Source organism: Carcharhinus amblyrhynchos, chromosome 4 (genome assembly GCF_965287045.1).
Source record: "Carcharhinus amblyrhynchos chromosome 4, sCarAmb.v2.hapA, whole genome shotgun sequence".
In the NCBI taxonomy this organism is placed as follows: Eukaryota; Metazoa; Chordata; class Chondrichthyes; order Carcharhiniformes; family Carcharhinidae; genus Carcharhinus; species Carcharhinus amblyrhynchos.
The window spans coordinates 27,482,720-27,503,571 of record NC_137327.1 but is presented as its reverse complement, the minus strand read 5'-3'; the positions used below and the strand labels follow the sequence as shown (position 1 = coordinate 27,503,571).

The 20,852-nt window shown below is 40.3% G+C and overlaps 1 protein-coding gene across 1 annotated transcript in view; it reads right to left on the bottom strand.

Moving 5' to 3' along the window:
• Window positions 1-6,598: 6,598 nt before the first annotated feature.
• Window positions 6,599-20,852, bottom strand: part of klhdc4 (kelch domain containing 4) — a 60,248-nt gene continuing 45,994 nt past the window's right edge. Inside the window, exons 8-11 of the mRNA XM_080186888.1 lie at window positions 15,143-15,221; window positions 12,299-12,910; window positions 10,667-10,792; window positions 6,599-7,890 (exon numbers count right to left, since the gene is read on the bottom strand). Of these exons, the coding sequence (XP_080043014.1) occupies window positions 7,718-7,890; window positions 10,667-10,792; window positions 12,299-12,910; window positions 15,143-15,221 (990 nt within the window). The 3' untranslated portion in view covers window positions 6,599-7,717. The remainder of the gene's footprint in view (window positions 7,891-10,666; window positions 10,793-12,298; window positions 12,911-15,142; window positions 15,222-20,852) is intronic.

The window sequence follows — 20,852 nt, the reverse complement described above, 5'->3', positions numbered from 1 at the left end:
GGGTCACTGTGTATGTATGGAGTCTGCACATTCTCCCTGTGCCATCTTGGGTTTCCTCCAGGTGCTCATTTTTTGTTCTCAGTGGAACGACAGAGATTGAGAAGCAACCCGACAGAAGTCTACAAGATGATGAGAGGCATGGGCAGAGCGGATAGTCAGAAGCTTTTTCCCCAGGGTGAAAGAGTCAATTACTAGAGGGCACAGGTTTAAGGAGTGAAGGGCAACGTTTAAAGGAGACGTACGAGGCAGATTTTTTACACTGAGGGTGCTGGGTGCCTGGAATTCGTTGCTGGGGCAGGTAGTGGAAGCAAATATGATAATAACTTTTAAGGGGCATCTTGACAAATACATGAATAGGATGGGGTAGAGGGATATGGTTCCCAGAAGGGTGGGGGGTTTTAGTTAAGTCGGGCAGCATGGTGGGTGCAGGCTTGGAGGGCCAAAGGGCCCGTTCCTGTGCTGTAATTTTCTTTGTTCTTTGCTCCAGTTTCCTCCCACCATCCAAAGTTGTGCACATTAGGTGGATTGGTATCCGAACAGGTGCCTGCGTGTGGCAACTAGGGGATTTTCACAGTAACTTCATTGCAGTGTTAATGTAAGCCTACTTGTGACTAATAAATAAATAAATTTATTTATAAATAATAAGCCTCTATTGCAGAAAGCTGTGTGGTCATCGTCAGCATGGCTAGTTAATCAGCAAGATGTTTTCCTTCATCTGGTATATATAACTATAAAGACCCATACAAACCTAGTCCTCAAAGATTTCTAAAGAATGCCAACACAGTTGTATTTGGTTGTGTCAAAGTTGGTGGCACACTGAACCGGACATATGACTTCTGCAAAAGATGCTGGATCACACTTGAACTCTCATCACCTTAAGCTAACAAAAGTCAGCTGCACAGATATGCTATGTCCTTCTGCATCAAGCAAATATGCACACAACCTAAGCAACAACCTTTAAGTAAATTGCTGAACAAAATACTTGATTTTTAAATGAGCTAAGATACAGTAACATCAAAATAAGTGGACAAATTGATTTTCTTTCGTAATTTGTCATTGACCTTCAGTATTTACAAGTCCCATCACCAAACAGCAAGCTTCCATTTCTCAGTCAAATAACAAAACCTCTCCTGCAATATTATCTCTAAGAAGATAAAAACAATGAATGAGTAAATACATTTTCTATGTCATTAAGTTCTAGTAGAAGTTATAAAATCATAGTGCATATTCCATTAAAGTCAGATTGCAACCCACTATTCAGTGAATGGAAAAAGACTCTCATTCCCCAGCGGTTAAATCCTTCATCACAGCAATTCATGGTTTGGAGCACCAGACAGACCAGAAGCAAACAACTGAAGTGAGAGGTAATAAAGTAACACCTTGAAAGGTAGCATAAATAAAAGGTTAATGTTGATAAGTGTTAACAAATGTTTTAAAGGGGAAAAGCCAGGAAGAGAGATGGAAAGGTAAGGGAGGGTATTTCAGATATCTTAAGGCAGGGATGCAAATGCTGAAGTAATTAAAACCAAGGATGCACAAGCAATCAGAATCAGAGGAACGCAGTGCTCTCTCTCAGGGGGGTGTGTGGCTGGATGAAATTACAGAGACAGGGAAGAGCAAGTCCGTGGAGGGATTTGAAAGAAGAGTTAGAATTTAAAAATCATGCCATGGCTTGACTGGAGCCAATGTAACTTGTGAACGCAGTGATAACAGGGGAATGGGCCCTCAGAGGTTTGGATGGCCTCATGTTTATGGAGGGTAGAATGAGGGAGCCAGGAGTGTGTTAGAATGGTCGCATTGAGAGATAAGGTAGGCACAAATGAAGATTACTTCAGCAGGTTAGCAGTGACATGGATAAAGTCAAGCGATGGCTGGGAGTTTCCCCCAAAAATTCGAAGTCCCCAGTTTGCATGAAAACGGGAGTAACTCCTGTTTTTTCATAAGTGGGATTTCCAGAATGAATTTCTGACACTCTGAGCACTGCAGAGTGTCCTATCGGGATTCTCTACGAAAATCAGGGGGTGGGACCTATTCCACTGGAGAGGCCGGTAGCATAGTGCTGAGCAGGCTACTGCGCATGCGCCAATCTGTCAGCGCCAAGTTCGGTGCATACACAGTGGCCTTCGCAATCACTGGCCAACCCCACGACTTCCACCCCATCACTGCCCTTGCCAATATCCCCCCTCATCACTGGCCTCCTGGACCTCTCTGGGGCAGCCCCAATGTTTCCCCTCCACCCACCAGACCCAATTATCCTAACACCCCCCTCCCCCATTTGACATCATTGCTGCAAACAAACTGTCTTAATCTCAGGCTATTGCTAGGGAATGGGATGGGGTTGGTAGTTCTGGAACAGTGTTCCAGCAGGGACCAAAAACAATGGCTTCAGTGTTCCCAATGTTTAATCGGAGGAAATTTCCAGTACTGAATGTTAGTTAGATAAGCAGTCTGATAATTTCGCAATAGAGGATGGTGGTGAGATAGTGCTACGGGCTGTCAGCATACATACAGAAGTCAACAGAATGCCTTTGTACAGTGTTGCTGAAGGGCAGTAAATAAATTAGAAATAGGAGGGGGGGCTAAGGATAGATACTTGGAAAACACTAGCGTGGGATCAGAGAAGTAGTCATTGCAAGTGATCCTCTGAAATCAAAAGCAGAGTGAGTCAAATTCTTGAAATAAGTCTTTCACATGACTGTTAAAATCAATATTTGTTAATCTAAGTACAAATACCCCTGAACAATCCCTAATGTCAGAAATTTTTTGAAATTAAGCAATGTCTCAAACAAATATAGTTAAATCATAGCACATTCTTGCGCATGTTACAAATACCATAGAGGGGAACTGCATACATCAATTTAAAGGCAATGTCTGACAAAATTTCAAATGTTGTTTCATTCATATAACCTCCATTTATATAGTACCATGAATGTAAAAAAAAGTCCAAAGGCTACAGTTTTGTACTACAGCTTGACATAGTCCTGTGAATTCTGAGGTCATCCTGGGTAGAAGCCATTTTTACACACCACATAGACATGGAGTGGAATTGTAGCGGGCAGGATGGGCGGACCATGCAAAAGTCTGTTGATCTCGGGTGGGATTTTCTGGTTTTGGAATGAGCGTGGTTGGAAAATCCCACCCGTGGTGTCAGGAGTGTGCAGCTGAAACTGAGTGGATTGTCTGAAAGGCTATAAGAAAGTAAAAGTCTATTTCAGTTACAAGCAGGCTTACATTAACACTGCAATGAAGTTATTGTGAAAATCCCCTAGTTGCCTCACTCTGGCACCTGTTTGGTTACACCGAGGGAGAATTTAGCCTAGCCAATGCACCTAAACATCACGTCTTTCAGACTATCTGCGGAAACCTGAGCACCCGGAGGAAACCCATGCAGACACAGAGAGAACATGCAGACTCCGCACAGACAGTGACTCAAGCCAGTAATCAAACCTGGGTCCCTGGCACTGTGAGGCAAGAGTGCTAACCACTGTGCCATCAAGAATTGGATATGCGGGAGATCAAGTGCAATGCTCGAGATGGCTTCTTGTACAAAGGAACAAGAATCGTTCTCCCTAAAGTGTGAAGATATGCTGAAGAACATCCTTGCAAACCATCAAGGAATTGAGTCTAGTCTGAAAAAGGGAAGTTCACTAATATAAAATAATACTGTAGGCAGAGAATCTGAAATAAAAACAGAAAATGCTAGATAAACTCAGGTTTGGCAGCATCTGTGGAGAGAGACAGAGAGACAGAATTACTCTTTCAAGTCCACATAACCCTTCTATAGAGCTTAGAACTATAGAATTTACATCCATTTTGCAAGTTTAGTAGCTTTCTTGTTTTGTCACAGTCCTCCTCTGTATTATCTCCTATTCCCAATTTAGTATCATCCAAAATTTTTCAAATTCAGAATACCGACACCAAACCTTTAACATAAACGGTGAACTATATTTGACTGTAGTTCCAGTTGGATTCCTGTGAAACACCATCATAAACTAACTATAGACCCCACACATATGAAAAAACGCTGACGATGTTGAAAATCTGAAACAAAAACAAATTATGCTGGAAATGTTCAGCAGCTCAGGCAGCATCTGTGCAGAGACCTTTCATCAGAACACTACTTACAGAAAAATGGTTATTACACAAATGAAAGCTCATGGAACTGAGGGTAATATATTAGCATAGGTTAAGGATGAACAGAGAAGCAAAGAGAAGATCTGAAGTCCGAGTTTGCCATCTGTCCATGAGACACTGATCTCGCCGGCGAGATCATGATCTGGATTTTCCCTGTGCCTTGTTGACGACTTAATCAGGTCCATAACAGGGATAAACTGGATTTATATGAATTTATATGGATTTTAATATAATTAATCCTCCCCTTCACCACACATTGAAACTGTAATGACATGTCATCACGTTGGCATGGTTTACAAGTTCACCTAGATGTGAATGTGCTGTGGGGTTCTCCCCGGGGGGGGTGGTGGTATATAAAGGGGAAAGGAACATGGCCAGCCCTCAGCATAGGTTGGCATTGCCAGATTGACACCGTGCCAATTTCAACCTGGCAATGCCAAACTGTGCCAAGGGGTGAGCCCCAGTGGGAGTCTCATGAGGGGTGATGGGGATCCATTCAGATTTGGTTATAGAGCAGAAGGAGGAGCAGAGAATGCTGGGAGGTGGGGGGGCACAGACCAGTGGAAGCGGGGCAGGGGAGAACTGCCGACTCTGAAACCTCTGTGGTGGGCTAGTGGTGGGGTTTACTCCAGATGTGATCAATGCCTTTTAAAGATAGTGCCCTGATCTTTGCAGGCAAGCTTTGCTGGTATTTTCAGATCCCCTCCTGCCCCGCATGATAGCATGAAACACGCACCACTGTTTTTCTTAGGCAGAGTGTTGTACATTCGGGAGAGAAAACCAGCTTGTTCTGATTTTCTTACCAGAAGCCAACATTCTGCCATTTTTTGGTAAGATTCCCCCAAATAATGGGAATAAACAGACTTTTTCAGGCTGGCAAGCTGCAACGAGATGCATATCACAAGGAATAGTGCTTGGGCCTCAACTATTTACATTCAATGAGAGGATGGAATTTAAACATTGATGTGGGCGCAAAATCCCACGAGAGTCTGGGATGTATATTTTAAATGTGGATCAGCCTTTAAAAATGGTACCAAATCTTTGTGGAACTGGACTTGCCAGCTCTATCAGACACTGTCCCGCCGAGCAACAGTGTAAACCATGGTCCCAGATTTTCTGTGCACTAAGTTCAGAAAATCTGTTCTGAAAACTACGTGTTTCTGTAGAGATGCTTGCCAGTTCTCAGTCAGAGCCCCTCGCAAATTCTGGTAACTTCAGTGACTTGGCCCAGGAAAGTTTGGTGGAAATGTAAGCTGTGAGGAGGATAGAGAGGTTGCAAAATGATTTAGACTCGTTAAGTCAGCAGGCAAGAATGTAGTAGGTGGAATATAATAAACGGTTCTGAAGGGTCACAAGTCCTGAAATGGTAACTCTGCTTCTCTCTCCACAGGTGTTAGCAGAACATTTCCAGCATTTTGTTCATTTCAGATTTCCAATATCCACAGTATTTTATTTTTGTCCTTAGAAGCAAAGATTGAGTAGACTAAGTCTACATACCCTGAAGGTTAGAAGGGTGGGAGATGATCTCAGTTAAATATACAACATTCTTAATGGGTTGATAAGAGTACACGTTGGGATATTTTCCCTGCCTGTCTAGAACTAGGGATCACAGTCTTAGACTAACGCTTGGCCATTCAGGACTTAGATGAGGTGAAATTTTTCACTCAAAGAGTTGTGAATCTTGGGAATTTTGAATCCTATAGAGATGTGGCTGCTCAGTTGTTAAGTACATGCAAGACAGAAATTGCCAGTTTTTTGAATAATGGAATCAAGGGACTTAGGGATTATGTGAAAGGTGTATTTGAGATAGATAATCAGCTATGATCTTATTGAAAGGCTGAATATTCCTATTTACATTCTTAGTAAAAACACAGAAAATGAAATGTTTGCATAGCAGCATTTTGTTTCCAAAACCAGAATGGTCAATGTTAGTTGAAAGTCATCTTTTCCGTTAATACTATTTAAGAAATCGTAAAATTGATCCTCATCATGTACCTCAAGTGTTCAATAATCATCAACGGTATCCATCCGGCAGTTTCAAAACAACCCTATTGTCAGCTGGCATGTTACCTGTTTGCTTTTTAGTGTTACAGTTTATGACAATTGTGCTTCCTAATAACTGTGACTCAGTTTATAGTCTGAGAGATGAGGTTTGTCAGTTTTACTTGTAAAAGACACTCAAGAGTACAAGATGGCTCATGCTATATTCAGTGAGTTATCAGCAACATAAGAACACAATAAATAAAAGCAGGTGTAGGTCACCAGGCCCTTCAAGCTCTGCCCCGCCATTTAATCTCACCATGGCTGATCTAAGCCAGTCTCAACTCCTTTTCTCTGCCATTTCCCTATAGCCCTCTTTTCCCGATCTATCAAATATTTATCCATCTCCACTTTGAATAAGGGGTTTATTAATACGCCAAGACACTTCACAAGTGTATCTCACTATATTAAATGTGCTCCACAAATACAAAATAAATTGCTGCTGCCCTGGCTGATATTTGACAAATTACTTAAAGTGTAGATGGAAGCATAAAACTATAAAGAGGTATTGAAAGCTGAAGTAAATGAGCAAAACAGTGGAAAATGAATTTCAATGCAGTCAAGTGTGAGGTCTTGTATTTTGAACTATAAAAGGATACTTTCTAAATAATGTAAAGTTAGGAACAGTAGAAATCCAAGATACGTGGGGGCCTATGTACATAGATCATTACAATATCACAAACAGTACAGAAAAGGGTCAAACAAGACTAATGGAATGCTGACCTTTAAGCTATACAGATCAATGGTAGAATTACACCTTGACAACAAAGGTTAAATTAGAACAACAATTCCACTAAGGTTATGTTTCAGGAAATTTAGGCAGTTAAGCAGTGATTTGATCATGTTTTTAAGGTATCATGGGGAACAGATAGGGATGGAAAGTATAGATTTGAGGGCTAAATGGCTTACACATATTCCTAATAGTATCATATTTGGGTTCTGAGGGTGTGTGAAAGTGGTCCTTCGCAAGAGGCAAATGGAACAATATTTGGTGAATCTTTTACTGGTTAAGCCTAAGATTGAAATACGATTTAAATTTATTTTCATGTTGATTTGTCTTTAACTGCTGTGTGTAAATCACACTTTCCATTTATTGTTACAACCTTGTGTCAGAAATACATATGCAAAGAATTAAATTTGATCAACAAGTGGGAGATTATTTTTATTTTTCTTTTCTATCACAGTAAGGTGAAGGGGGACAATGACAAACAGTCTTCACTTTTCCATTCAGAATTTAGAAAAATGCAAGACGTTTTTGAATGAAGAACGCAATAAGAAAGCAATATAATCATAATAAAGCAATGAATTGCTGAGATCCTAAAGCTAATGCCTCTGTTGTAATTTAAGATTCAGGAAAAAAACGTACAGCAAAGTTAACAATGTTGAATTTGTCTGAAATCGGCTTCAAGGCTGACAAAATAGAAAATATAAAATAATTGCAATTAATTAAATGAACAATTAACTTTGCAGTTCAAAGGCAGCAGGGTCAGTATATTAACAAATGAATACTGGCAGGGGTTCAGTTCTGCATAGCCTTTGACCATCAGACATTGTCATCATAAAACGTCTTTGCCATTGCTTGTGCCACCTTCAAAGTCTTTTTCTCTTTGGCATTCTGGCCCATGTTATCCCTGGCCAGCTGAATCCAGTATGACTCTGTACGTGACATATACTCCGAGTAAGATTCTGCTGGTTGGACTGGAGGATGGTCATCCCCTGACAAAGCAAAAGAAAAGATTAACAACTTCAGATCCTCTCAATCTCAAAAGCAACAGCAACTTTTGCTCAGCTGGATCACCATATACATCCCCAATTTATGTTCCGCTTCAAGCAGCATTTTTCCTGGTAATCAAAATGAAAGCTTACCATCAGAAAGAAATGGAGGCATTTATTTCCTATATATTCAATAATGACGTTATTGGAATTCTGGGTCATTTATGACATTTATATGATGTATTTCTTCACATTGTGTGGAGATGCGCTCCGAAAGTGGCCAGTGCTCAAGACCAGCCATAAAACAGCACTGGTAAAGTACCTGAAGCTGAATGACACTGCAAGTTTTGTTAAATCTTCACATTTCTGAAGTTCTCATTAAATATATTGTGACCAAAATTATTAAATAGAACTGGATTTAACAGTAACCCTAAAGAATCTTCAAAAGCTAAGTGAGGGAAACAGTGTAGAGTGCTAATTTCACCCTTTCACCCTAAATAACAAATGAATTATTCAGTTTTTAATTTTTTTCCCCCACAGATTCTACAGTGTGGAAGGAGGCCATTTGGCCCATTTGAGGCTGCACAGACAACAATCCCATCCAGGTCCTATCTCTGTAGCCCCACATATTTACCCTCCTAGTCCCCCTGATACCAAGGGCAATTCATCATGGCCAATCAACCTAACCTGCACATCTTTGGAATGTGGGAGGAAACCCATGGGGAGAACATACAAACATCCAAACAGACAGCATTCTGAGGCCAGAATTGAATCTGAATCCCTGATGCCATGAAGCAGCAGTGCGAACCACTTTGCTACCCTGCTGTATTTTTTGCTGAAATGAATCTAACCTGGCCCAGAAACATTTGTCATAAAATCCATGTTACCAATCATACAATAGAAAAATGTAAACCATTTCTTATTGAAATTTAAATTAAAAATACTTAGTTTGCAGATGTTGGTTTGGACTTATAAATCCATTTCAGCTAAATATGAAGATACAAATAAATCAAATAAAATTACCCATGCATCGGTTTGGCTTTTACTTGACAAAGTGCAAAATTTTATCTTATGCTTACTTGATTTTTAAAATGTTCTGACAAGAGGAAATCAAAATAGCTTGATTCACAGGTAAATAAATACTACTTGTTACCTAATGAGGTCTTGAGATGTGCTTAGCAGTAACAGTTACCTAAAAGTTCAATTTTATAAACCTAAATCAATCAGTTGCCTCAAAAACAGTTTTATGAGAGTAGGAGAATGTTCAAGTGCAAGAAAATTATTAAAGAACCAGGAGAGATTTATGGACTCCAAAAACTCAAGTCTTCTAGAGAGATTCATTAGTAAGGATTGAAAAGGTCCTTCCCTACTACATCTTAGAACTGTCCTTGAACTGAAGTTCAGTTTAAGTATGACCAGCTGCCTGATTAGCAATGCTAAGCCCAAAATAATATGGAAATTTGGTCTGTGCACATATACCCTCCTTCACTCTCTTAAGAATTGTACCCCTAACTTTATATTGTCTGTCCAAGTTCTTTCTGTCAAAATGCATTTTTCACACTTCTCCACATCAAACTTCATCTGCTGCCTATCTGCCCACTCCACCAACTTTTCCATGTCACTTCGAAGTTCTACAGTCCTTCTCACAGTTTACAATACTTTTAAGTTTTGTATCATAAATACATGGATGACAGAGACCTAACCATTACAGAAAAAGTGTAAAACCAGAGTACAAGCATCCATGAAAACTGTCACTGCTAGAACTGTCTTTTCAGAGTCCATACATTTGAGAACCCAAACATTTCAAAGCAACTGATCTAATTACTTTTAGCATTAAGCAGTCTAGTGGCTGAGAATATCAGCACAAATTTGATGCCAAACATTTAAAGATTAATTTGCAAAACACAGAAGGAAATTAATTAAAGAAGCCTCAAACAGTCAAGAATGCTCTGCATCCCTCTCCACACACCCAAAATTGAAAGGTAAGAAGGTTCCAATTTGCTGGATTGCTGGACTTGGCTCACACCATTCAATCAGCTTTTTGCACGTCACTCAAATGACAGTGATTTAAAATCTCTCCAAGTTGAGGATCCAGTTTGAAAGTTAAAATTCTTGCAGTAAAAAAAATTATACTGTAAACTTAATTTTCCTACAATACAGTAAAACATAATTTGGAGCACCTACCCACAGATTGTATTGGTGAGTATACAACAGAAATTGATAATTCTCAATAGTGGGGAATAATTCTTTGACAGAAAAAAATAAAGTTTTAAACAAGCAAACTGGCATTTATACAAGAAAGGAAATATGCCTTTCATATTCCCAGGATGTTCCAAAATGCTTCACAATCAATGAAGAGTAGTCACTCTTGTTTAGTGGCAACCTGGCAGTCAATTTGCATAAAGTATAGGATCACAAACAACAAATGAAAAAAAAATGACCAATTAATCTGTTTTGGTGACCTCAGTTGAGTGACAAATGTTGATCAGGTCACTTGAAACTTTTAGTTTTCACAAAAAGTGCAACTTGCTCCAACAGTCAGGCATAAATTCTAACAATGTTGCATTCTCTCAGTATTGCACTGAAACGTCAGCCGTAATTATGCGGTCAACTTGGAATGAGTTTTGGACCTAAGGGTACATGATACAAAAGCAAGAGTGCTACCAGAATCACAATGGCATTTTCTTTCAGGAACCTTGGACATGACCTTTCAAAGTAACCCACAGAGGCCAGTTCCCCAGATACATGCAAACAATGTAGATTTATTCAAATTATTTACCCTCTTCTTCACTGCTGTCATCATCCTCCTCTTCCTCCTCCTCCTCATCCTCCTCTTCTCCTCCTGCAGCTCCTTCACACTCCTCCTCATCCTCTGACTCTTCTTCATCCAGCCACTCCTGGGTCTCTGAAGAAAGCAATGGCAAGTGAAAGAAAAATACCATCTTTGAAAAAAAACTTATCAGTGAATCAGGCATATTTTAGACTATTAAATATTATGCCATTACACTGGGCCGATCTGATTTTCCTCTGTATACCAGCTGAATGAGCTCTTCGCAACTGCATTTCCAAATTCAAATAATTTAAATAAGTGAGATATTAATCTGAAGTGGCCTTGTGTCTTAAGCAAGAGAAGCACAACAGGCGCACAGCAATTTCTTCAGGAAAGAATTGATTTTACAATTTATTTTCCCTGGCCACTTTCTCCTCCACTAAGAAGACATGTAGTCGAACCGCAAAAATTTCAATGAGTCCCAAGACATACTCTAGACATATCCCCCAAAGTAGTTATATTCTGTAAGAATGACACGAGTCCATAAATTCCATTTGCTACTAATCCTGATATCTCAGTGTTAAACAATTGGTATAACTTGTTACCACAACAATTTCCACATGTAAATGACTACTCCAACTTCCATTATGTGCAATAAGCTATTCTGCTATCAACATTCTCAGAAACTGCTAAATCCCACTGTGCAGTATTCAACACAGATAAGGGGCTGCCCTTCTTTTAAATTTACTCACTGTATGTGAGCAGCGTGGAAAGGCCAGTATTTGTTTTTGATCCTTAATTATACCTGGAAGACTTGCTCAGCCATTTCCGAGGGCAGTTAAGAGTCAACCACCACAAGAACAAAATTTATTCCATAGTGCATATCATATCAAATATCAATGAGGGAGAAAATAGTGAAGTGATAATGCCACTGGATTAATAATCCAGAGGATAAGGCTAATGCTCTGGAGATCAGGGTTCAAATCCTATCAACTAGTGGAATTTACATTTAATTAATGATGCTAGTATTGATAGTTAGTCTGGGTGGCATACTGGTTGGCACTGTTGCCTCTCAGTGCCAGGGATCTTGGGGTTCGATTCTGGCCTTGGGCAACTGTTTGTGTGAAATTTGCACATTGCTCCCATGTCTGTGTGGGTTTCCTCTGGTTTTCTCTCTCAGCCCAAAGATGTGTAGGTTAGGTGGATTGGCCATGCTAGGTTTCCATTTAGTGTCCCAAAGCAGTGTAAGTTAGGTGGGTAAGCCAGGCTAAATGCGTGGGGGATAAGGCAGGGGTAGATGTTCTTTTGGCGTGTTGGTGCAGACTTGAAGGGAGAACTGGCCTCTTTCTGCACTGTAGGGATTCTATAATTCAGAGTAATTCTGACAATGACAACTATGAGAAATTGTTGTAAAAATTCACCAACCCTTTAGGGAAAGAAATCTGCCATCCTTACCTGGTCTGGCCTATACGTGACTTCAGATTCACAGCAATGGCCTAGATAGCCACTCAGTTCAAGAGCAATTAGAGATGGACAACCAAAGCTTGGCCATGCCCACATTCCACAAAACAATAAAGAAAAATATGGTTAAGTTTAAATGAGGATGATTTTATTTTGTTGCAGTAAAAATAGCAAACTTACTTGGATCAGTTTCCGCCAGAACCTTCCATTCATCCATCTTGTGCAGGTCAATGCAGTAAAGGTCATTTAAAGTAAACTGTCTGTCTCCCACTTCAAACATTCCACCATAAATGTAAAACAGACCATTTTTAATAGCTGCCATGGCACTGGACCGGGGACATGGCTCAATGATGGGGCCAGTTTCAGAAGCTCCCTCCTCCTCTTCCTCCTCCTCACTTTCTGTATCTGCTTTGGCCTCAGGGTTGCTGATGACCTGTTTTACAATCATGACAGTACCATCTTCAGTAACAACTTCTTTCACTATTTCTGTGGAACTTGGCAAATCTTTCTTTTCAGTTTTCATTTCTGCTCCTTCTTCCTCTTTTCTTCCACGTCTTCGCTTTTTCTTCTCCCCTTTGTGTCCCTTTAACTTCACAGCAAACCATCGATTCTTTACTATATCATAAATATAAACGTCATTAAAAAACTCTCCCTGAATGTCTTCTTCCTCCTCTTCATCATACACACCGCCAAAAAGAATAGCGCGGTTATTGGGGGCAACTGCCAAAGAGAATCCTGATCGAGGTGATGGCTTCACTCCTGTAGGGTTCATGCGAACCCAGGCCCATTTGTCTGAGGAAAAACAAGGGATAAATACATTGTGGCTTTGGGATCAACAAACAAATTCATATCAAATAGTATTAGGTACATGAATTATAAAGGATAACTGTTTCCCCAGAACAAATAAAACACTTTGTCAAGGTGACCAATGTTTTAACTGTTGAACAAACCCAAAGAAAAAATGTTCTGAGTTTCAGCTGGTCTGTTTTTAAATTATCTCTAATACCTTGTCATTGCCCGTAATTAAATTTAATCCAACCAGAGTCAAAATCCAGGATATTTTAAAAATATCTTTTTCACAGGATGTGGGTGTCGCTGGCTAGGCTCACCTCCAAGTGCTGCCCACTCTTAATTGCCCGTAAGAAGATGGAGGTGAGCTGCCTTCTTTAACAGCTGCAGTCCATGTCATATAGGTCAACCACAACAGTCAGGTATAGTAGTAGTGTGATTTTGACCCAGTGACAGTTAAGGAATAGTGATATAGTTTCAACTGAGGATAGCGCATGGCTTGAAAAGGAACTTGCAGGTGGTAATGGTCCTGTGCATCTGCTGGCCTTGTCCTTGGTGGTAGAGGTCTCAGATTTGGAACATGTGGATAGAATAGGCCATTTGGCCACACCAGCCTGCTCTACCATTTAATAAGGTCATGGTTGATCTGCTAGTAATTTCACATCAAAGAGAAACAGAGTTAATGTTTCAAGTCCGTATGAAGAAAAGTCATATGGACTCTAAACGTTAACTGTGTTCCTCTCCACAAACGCTGGCAGACCAGCTGAATCTTTCAGACATTTTCTATTTTATATTTGACTCACAATGCTTTGGCGTATTTTGTGTGAATTTTGGCTTTAGACAAACAATATTATTTGTCTTTTAAAACTTTGAACTTGAGGTATATAAAAATTGCATGCCAGTTAGGACAAAAACATGAAGGTCAGAGCTTTTGAAGTTGGGTACAAGTAGCTGGGTGATAGCAATCCGTCTACAAAACTGACAAATGATGGTAGTAGTTAATGCTTCACAAAGATTGGTGCTAGGATCAGTACTGTCCACCAATTATATAAATGATTTTGACCCATGAATCTGAAATACACTTTGAAAATTTACAGGTGACGCCTTAATGTCAGGAAGTAGCTCATACAAAGAAGCACTGCAATAGAATACAGAAAGACATTAATATGCTTGCAGATTTGCTGAATAATTGGCTAATAAACTTCAAACTTATGAGGTACTACATTCTGGTAGGCAGAATATGGCAGTAACACATGCTTTGGAAATAAGTGCCTAAATTAGGTACAGGAACAAAGGGATTTTGGCATACAGATGACAGATTGCTGAAAATAGCAATACAAGTTAATAAAAAGCAAACAAAAGGTTCATTTTGAAGGGGATAAAACTGAAAAATGCAGATGTTACATGAACTTGCATAAAACCTTAGTGGACTACACTGGGAGAGCAATTCTAGTCTCCATATTAATAGAAGGATATCGAGGAACTGGAGAAAGTACAAAACAAATTCCTAGAATTACACCAGAATTAAGAGATCAAACCTATTTCAAAAGATTGAAAAGACAGTTGTTCTTTTTTCTTGAAAAGACAAGTCTGAGGGGTGCTGGCAGAATTTAAGAACACAGGAGCAGGATGAGGCCATTCAGCCCATTGAGCGTGCTCCACCATTCAATACGATCATGGCTGATCATCCATTTCCAAATCCTTTTCCCCCACACAATCCCCATATCTATTTATATAATTGGTTTTTTAAAATCTGTCAATCTCTACTTTAAACATAGTCAATGACTGAACTTCCACAGCCATATGGGTGGAGAATTCCAAAGATTTACAACCCTCTGAGTAAAAAAAAATCTCTTCACCTTGATCTTAAGTTCGTTCCCCAGAAGGTTTGTCAGGATATGGAAAATGTTTCGATCTGTGGGTAAGACCAGACCAGAGGGACATAAATATAAGAAAGTCACCAATAAATTTCAGGAGAAATTTCTTTACTCCAAGAACGGCTAGAATGTGAAACTTTCTACCACAACGAATTGAGGTAAATAGCCTATATGCATTTCAGGGGAACCTAGATAAGCAGATAAGAGAAAAAAAGAGTAGAAGGATATATTGATGGTGTTGTATGAAGAAGCATGAGAAGGGGCTCATGTGGAGCATAAACACTGGAGTAAACTTGTTGCTACATCAGTTAACAGTTGCTATGATATGGTAACAAACAAACTACTCCATATACAATACCTGCACCTTCTTTTCCTTCATTTTTCAAGAGAAACATATCAGTATAAACAAGGCCCTTTTCCACATCTTTCTTTATTCGCTGCATGAAGAAAACCACAACACAAATATTTCAGCAATGTTAAACTTGATTTAACTTTTTAAACATATAAATATTTGCAGTTTTGAGGGGAACATTTTCTTGCTCCATTTGGATAAGTATACTCATCAGCTAGTTAGTAGTTCAAGTATATCTTAATATCTTCACACGTGCAACTGTGTGCTTATGCCCTAAAGTAATAAAATGTTTTCTTGTGAAATTGCTTCATAGTTTAAAATTAAAAGAATTATTTGGTTGAATACTCTATTCCCAATCATGCCCACGCATTACCTGCAATTTTATTTCTACTACATCAGTTGATAAAGTAACAGCAGTTCTTAGGAACTGAACAAAGAAACAGGTAACACAAGCCTTGTCTGTTTGCCCCCATGGAAGCAGGCTCCCACACAGACTGACAGATCAGCCAAAGCCTGTAGTTAAGATTGTCCTGCCTGCTGTAAACATAAAACGTGCAAGAGAACGCAGGTAAAACGTACTGACTTTATTTTTTAGCCTCTAATTTACTATTAGTGCTGACTTCCAACATGTCATGGCAACCAATAATAATGATCTGTAAACTGCTAATTTCAAGCTAAAATTAAATCTGCCTTATTGTACTTTCCGCTTGAATCTGTGATTTATGATAGTATTTGGGAATTGAAGGATACTGAGAATGTTCATAATCCTCAAAAACATATAAATCATGAATTTTCCAGTAAATTGAACTTGTATAATGTAATCAAATTCAAAATTGCAATGACGTTGACAGTTACATTATGCTAAAATGTTGGAAACATTTCATAACACATTTCAATTAGGTATTTCTTCATTTGAATATTTTATCATAAAACAATTTTTCCATCTTTGTTTAGGCTCTTACTTCAGCTTATAAAGTGTTGAATGTAATCACACATTCCTGAAAAACTCCAATGATTTTATAACTGGAGTGAAATGGTTCTCCATTTAATAGATGGGGTGTTCTGAATTAATTCTGTCCATTGATTCTGATACCTGTTCTTCCCTGTTAATTCAATTAATTTCCCAGCAACCAAACATGAAATTCAAAATATTAGTCAGTTACTCACTACAGTCAGCACTCACAAGCTGCATGTTGCTCTTTTGTGATTAAAATTTGTTCTTTACAACTACTCACCAAATGCTCATGAGAAATGTAAATTAGTTATAAATTGATACACTTTCTTCAATTCCAACCTACTTAATTTCTGTAAATGTATTTCTCACAATATTTCAAAAGGTAGAATACATAATTATTGGCTAATGCAGCTTGTGTTGCACACTTGCTCTCAAATACTAAGTACACAGGAATCATGGAAGAGCATTCTTACTTCCAAAGTGGAAAGGAAGCAGATGCTAGCAGCTCTGTGGAGATAAACGAGACAATCTGCGCGCGTGGGAGGCTGTGTGCGCAAGACAGTGTGTGTGCGTGTGTGTTTGAGACTGTGTGTGTGTGTTGGGATTGTGTGTGTGTGCATGTGTATGAGACTGTACGTGTGCGTGTATGTGCATGTGGGTATGGTAGTGATAAGAGGCAGGGACCTGTAAATACATCACCATTATTTTTGGACACCTCACTCACCCGAGTCCCAGATTCAAATGGGGAGTTTGGAGGGATAAGGTATTTTGGACAGGTCTTGCATTTCAGTATCACATTGATGGCACAAAAGTAAGAGCCCAAACATGTTTGTGCACCAATGTTTAAGTAAATCATTAGATAGATGACGGAGGTCTGGAGCAGAACAATTGGGCACTGAGATGCAGTTGGTAGGGCAGAATAGGAGGCTAGGAAAGAACATTGCAGAGATCTCCAGTATTACTGGTTAGCCTTCAAAGTGCAGTTAAGGGGGGGGATAGGCAGTGGGGCTGAGAGGTCTGGAAAGAAATCTGGGGGTCTGCAGCATAGTTGGCTGCGCCTTGGAGTGTCAGAGTGAGGAAAGACAGGGGTTCAAGGAAGTGATTCGGATGGGAATTCTGAAGGGTGAAGTCAGGTTGTCAGAGATCTTGGGACCTGTAGTGGGATGATAAGGTAAGTGCCAGACTTTCCTTCACTCCATGCTGCTTAGCATTTGTTTTTCCAAAGGAAATTTTTAAAAAAATCATTCAAGGGATGGGGTCTACCTATCCTGCTAGGCCAGTCTTTATTGCCCATGTCTAATTTTCCTTGAGAAGGTGATGGTGAGCTGCCTTCTTGAACCACTCAGTACATGTGGTGTAAACACACCCATAGTGCTATTAGGGAAGGAGTTCCAGGATTCTGATCCGGTGATAGTGAAGGAAAAACGATTTATTTCCAAGTCAGAATGTTGAATAGCTTGGAGGAGAATGTTCCCATGTATCAGCTGCCCTTGTCCTTCTCGAAGGTAGTATGAGTTTGGAAATTGCCGTCTAAGGAACCTTGGTGAGTTTCTGCAATGCATCTTTAGATGGTACACCCTGCTACTATATGTTAGTGGGGGAAGTGAATGTTTGTTGATGGGGTGCCAATGAAGCAGGTTACTTTGTCCTGGATGGTGTCAAGCTTTTCATTGTTAGAGCTGCATACATCCAGGCATGGGGAGAGTATTCCTTCACATTCCTGACTTGTGCATTGTAAATTTTGGACAGGCTTTGGGGAGTCAGGAAGTGAGTTACTCACCACTGGATTCCTAGTCTCTGACTTGCTCTTGTAGCTACAATATTAATATGGTTAGTCCAGTAAAGTTTCTGGTCAATGGTAACCCCAGGTTGTTGATAATGGTGAATTCAGCAATGGTAATGCCATTGAATGTCAAGGGGTGATGGTTAGATTCTTTCCCTAGATAATAAGGGCAAAGCTAAAACTGCAAGGAGCATATGTTAGTGGCCTGCTTCTGACATGGGTTAAGGATACCTCTTGTTTGGTCCGCACCAAATTGACATCCAGCACAACCTGCACTACAATAGTGCAAAATGCCATCCACTGTGCCAAAACTCCAGGGTTTAGGGAACCAAAATGTGGCCAGAGTCAGAGAGTGAAAAATTAGAGCAGGGAAAGGGGTTTGTTAGAATTAGGAAAGTATAATGAATGGAAATAGGAGATGGATATATGAGCAGGGAAATGTGGATAAGGAAAGTGAGTGGGCAAAGATCTGGCAAATGGAATGCCATGCAAGCAAATATGAAACTTCCATTTTGGCAGGAAGAATAAAAAAGCACATTATGTAAATGGCTAGAAAGGGGAAAGTATGATGAATGGGAATAGGAGTTAGATGTATGAGCAAGGCAAGGGGATAGAAAGACACAAGAGGAAAAAGGAAAATGACAGCAGCGCAAGGAGGAATGATGGAAGATAAGGAGATGGGGAGGTAGAAACGGAGGAAGCTGATGAGTAATTTCTTAATACTATTCCGACAGGTAGTGATTTTACCGAGGAGGGGGAAGAACAGGACCTAACAACCGGCCCAATTCAATGCAACACCTAACTAATTCTGTTAGCCAGTTTGTCATCAACTCATTATAGGAAAGTTAATACAGTGTCATTTCTTATTGCAAGAGTAATTGAATATAAAAGTAGGGAGGTTATGCTTCAGTTGTACAGGACACAGGTGAGACTATGCCTAGAGAACTATATACTATTGGCCTTCTTAATTAAAGGAAGGATATAGTAGGTTTAATAGATTAATACCTGAAATAGGCAGGTTGCTTTGAGGAAAGACTGGACAGTTTAGGCTTGTATTTGCTGGAGTTTAGAAGTGCAAGAGGAGACTTGATTGAAACATATAAGATCCTGAGGGTCTTGATAGGGTGGATGTGGAGAAATGTTTCTTCTGTTGGGAGAATCTAGAACTAAAGGTCACTGTTTAAAAATAAGGCATTGTTTATTTAAGACAGATGAGGAGAATTTTTTTCTTAGAGTAATGAATCTTTGGAATTATTTTCTTGAAAAGGCAGTGGAAGCAGATTCTTTGAATATTTTTAAGGCAGAAGGGTGCCAGGCAAAAGGCAGGGAATTATAGGCCGGTTAGTTTAACGTCTGTTGTAGGTAAAATGTTAGAATCCGTCATCAAGGAGGAAATAGCGAGGCATCTTGAGGGGAATTGTTTGATCGAGCAGACGCAGCACGGTTTCGTTAAGGGGAAGTCGTGTCTGACAAATTTATTGGAGTTCTATGAGGATGTGTCTAGGGCGGTGGATAGAGGAGAGCCGGTGGATGTGGTCTTTCTTGACTTTCAGAAGGCGTTTGACAAGGTACCTCACAAGAGGTTATTGCAGAAGGTAAGGGGGCATGGAGTTGGGGGTAGGGTGTTAGCGTGGATAGAGGATTGGCTGTCAAATAGGAGGCAGAGAGTGGGGGTTAATGGGTGCTATTCGGATTGGCGGCTGGTGACTAGTGGAGTGCCCCAGGGGTCGGTATGGGGCCTCAGCTATTTACCATTTATATAGATGATCTGGAGGAGGGAACCGAGTGTATGGTGTCGAAATTTGCTGATGACACCAAGATTGGTGGAACGGCAAATTGCGCGGAGGGTGTGGAGAGTCTGCAGAAGGATCTAGATAGGCTGGGCGAATGGGCCAGGAACTGGCAAATGGAATTTAATGTTGGCAAGTGCGAGGTGGTCCACTTTGGTAGGAATAATGGTAGGAAGGACTATTACTTACGTGGAGAAAAACTGCAGCAAGCGACGGTGCAGAGGGACCTCAGGGTCCTTGTGCATGAGTCGCAAAAACCCAGCCTGCAGGTGCAGCAGGTGGTCAGGAAGGCGAATGGGATGCTGGCCTTCATAGCAAGGGGGATCGAATATAAAAGTAGGGAGGTCATGCTGCGGCTGTATAGGGCATTGGTGAGGCCGCAGCTGGAGTACTGTGTGCAGTTTTGGTCGCCGTACTTACGCAAGGATATTTTGGCCTTGGAGGGAGTGCAGAGGAGGTTTACTAGGCTGATGCCGGAGTTGAGGGGGTTGAGCTATGAGGAGAGGCTGAATAAACTAGGCTTGTACTCGTTAGAGTTTAGAAGAATGAGGGGAGATCTCATTGAGACATACAAGATGATGAATGGGATGGATAGGATAGAGGTGGAGAGACTCTTCCTGCTCAGAAAGGACAGTAGGACTAGGGGACACAGCCTCAAGATAAAGGGGGGGCGGTTTAGAACGGAGTTGAGGAGGAACTTCTTCACTCAAAGGGTGGTGAATCTCTGGAATTCTCTGCCCGTTGAAGTGGTGGAGGCTGCCTCGCTAAATATTTTTAAGACGCGGGTTGATGGGTTTTTGATAAGCGATGGGATTAAGGGTTATGGGGAGAGGGCGGGAATGTGGAACTGAGCCACGACAGATCAGCCATGATCTTATTGAATGGCGGGGCAGGCTCGAAGGGCTAGATGGCCTACTCCTGCTCCTATTTCTTATGTTCTTATGTAGAAGTAGAAAAGTTCCTGATAAGTGGCTGAAACATTAATGGTGGTGAGCAAGAAGTTCTAATCATATTAGCCATTATCTTATTGAATGGCACAGCAGGCTCAAGGTGCTAAACAGTTAATTCTGTTACTAATTTGTATGACTTCAATGCCCCCCTTTAAGGTCTGCTGGTTTGGTTACATTTTGTCTGAGCAAGCTAACTAGGCATGCCAATTTCATATTAGGGCTGAAGTAGGCAACAGGA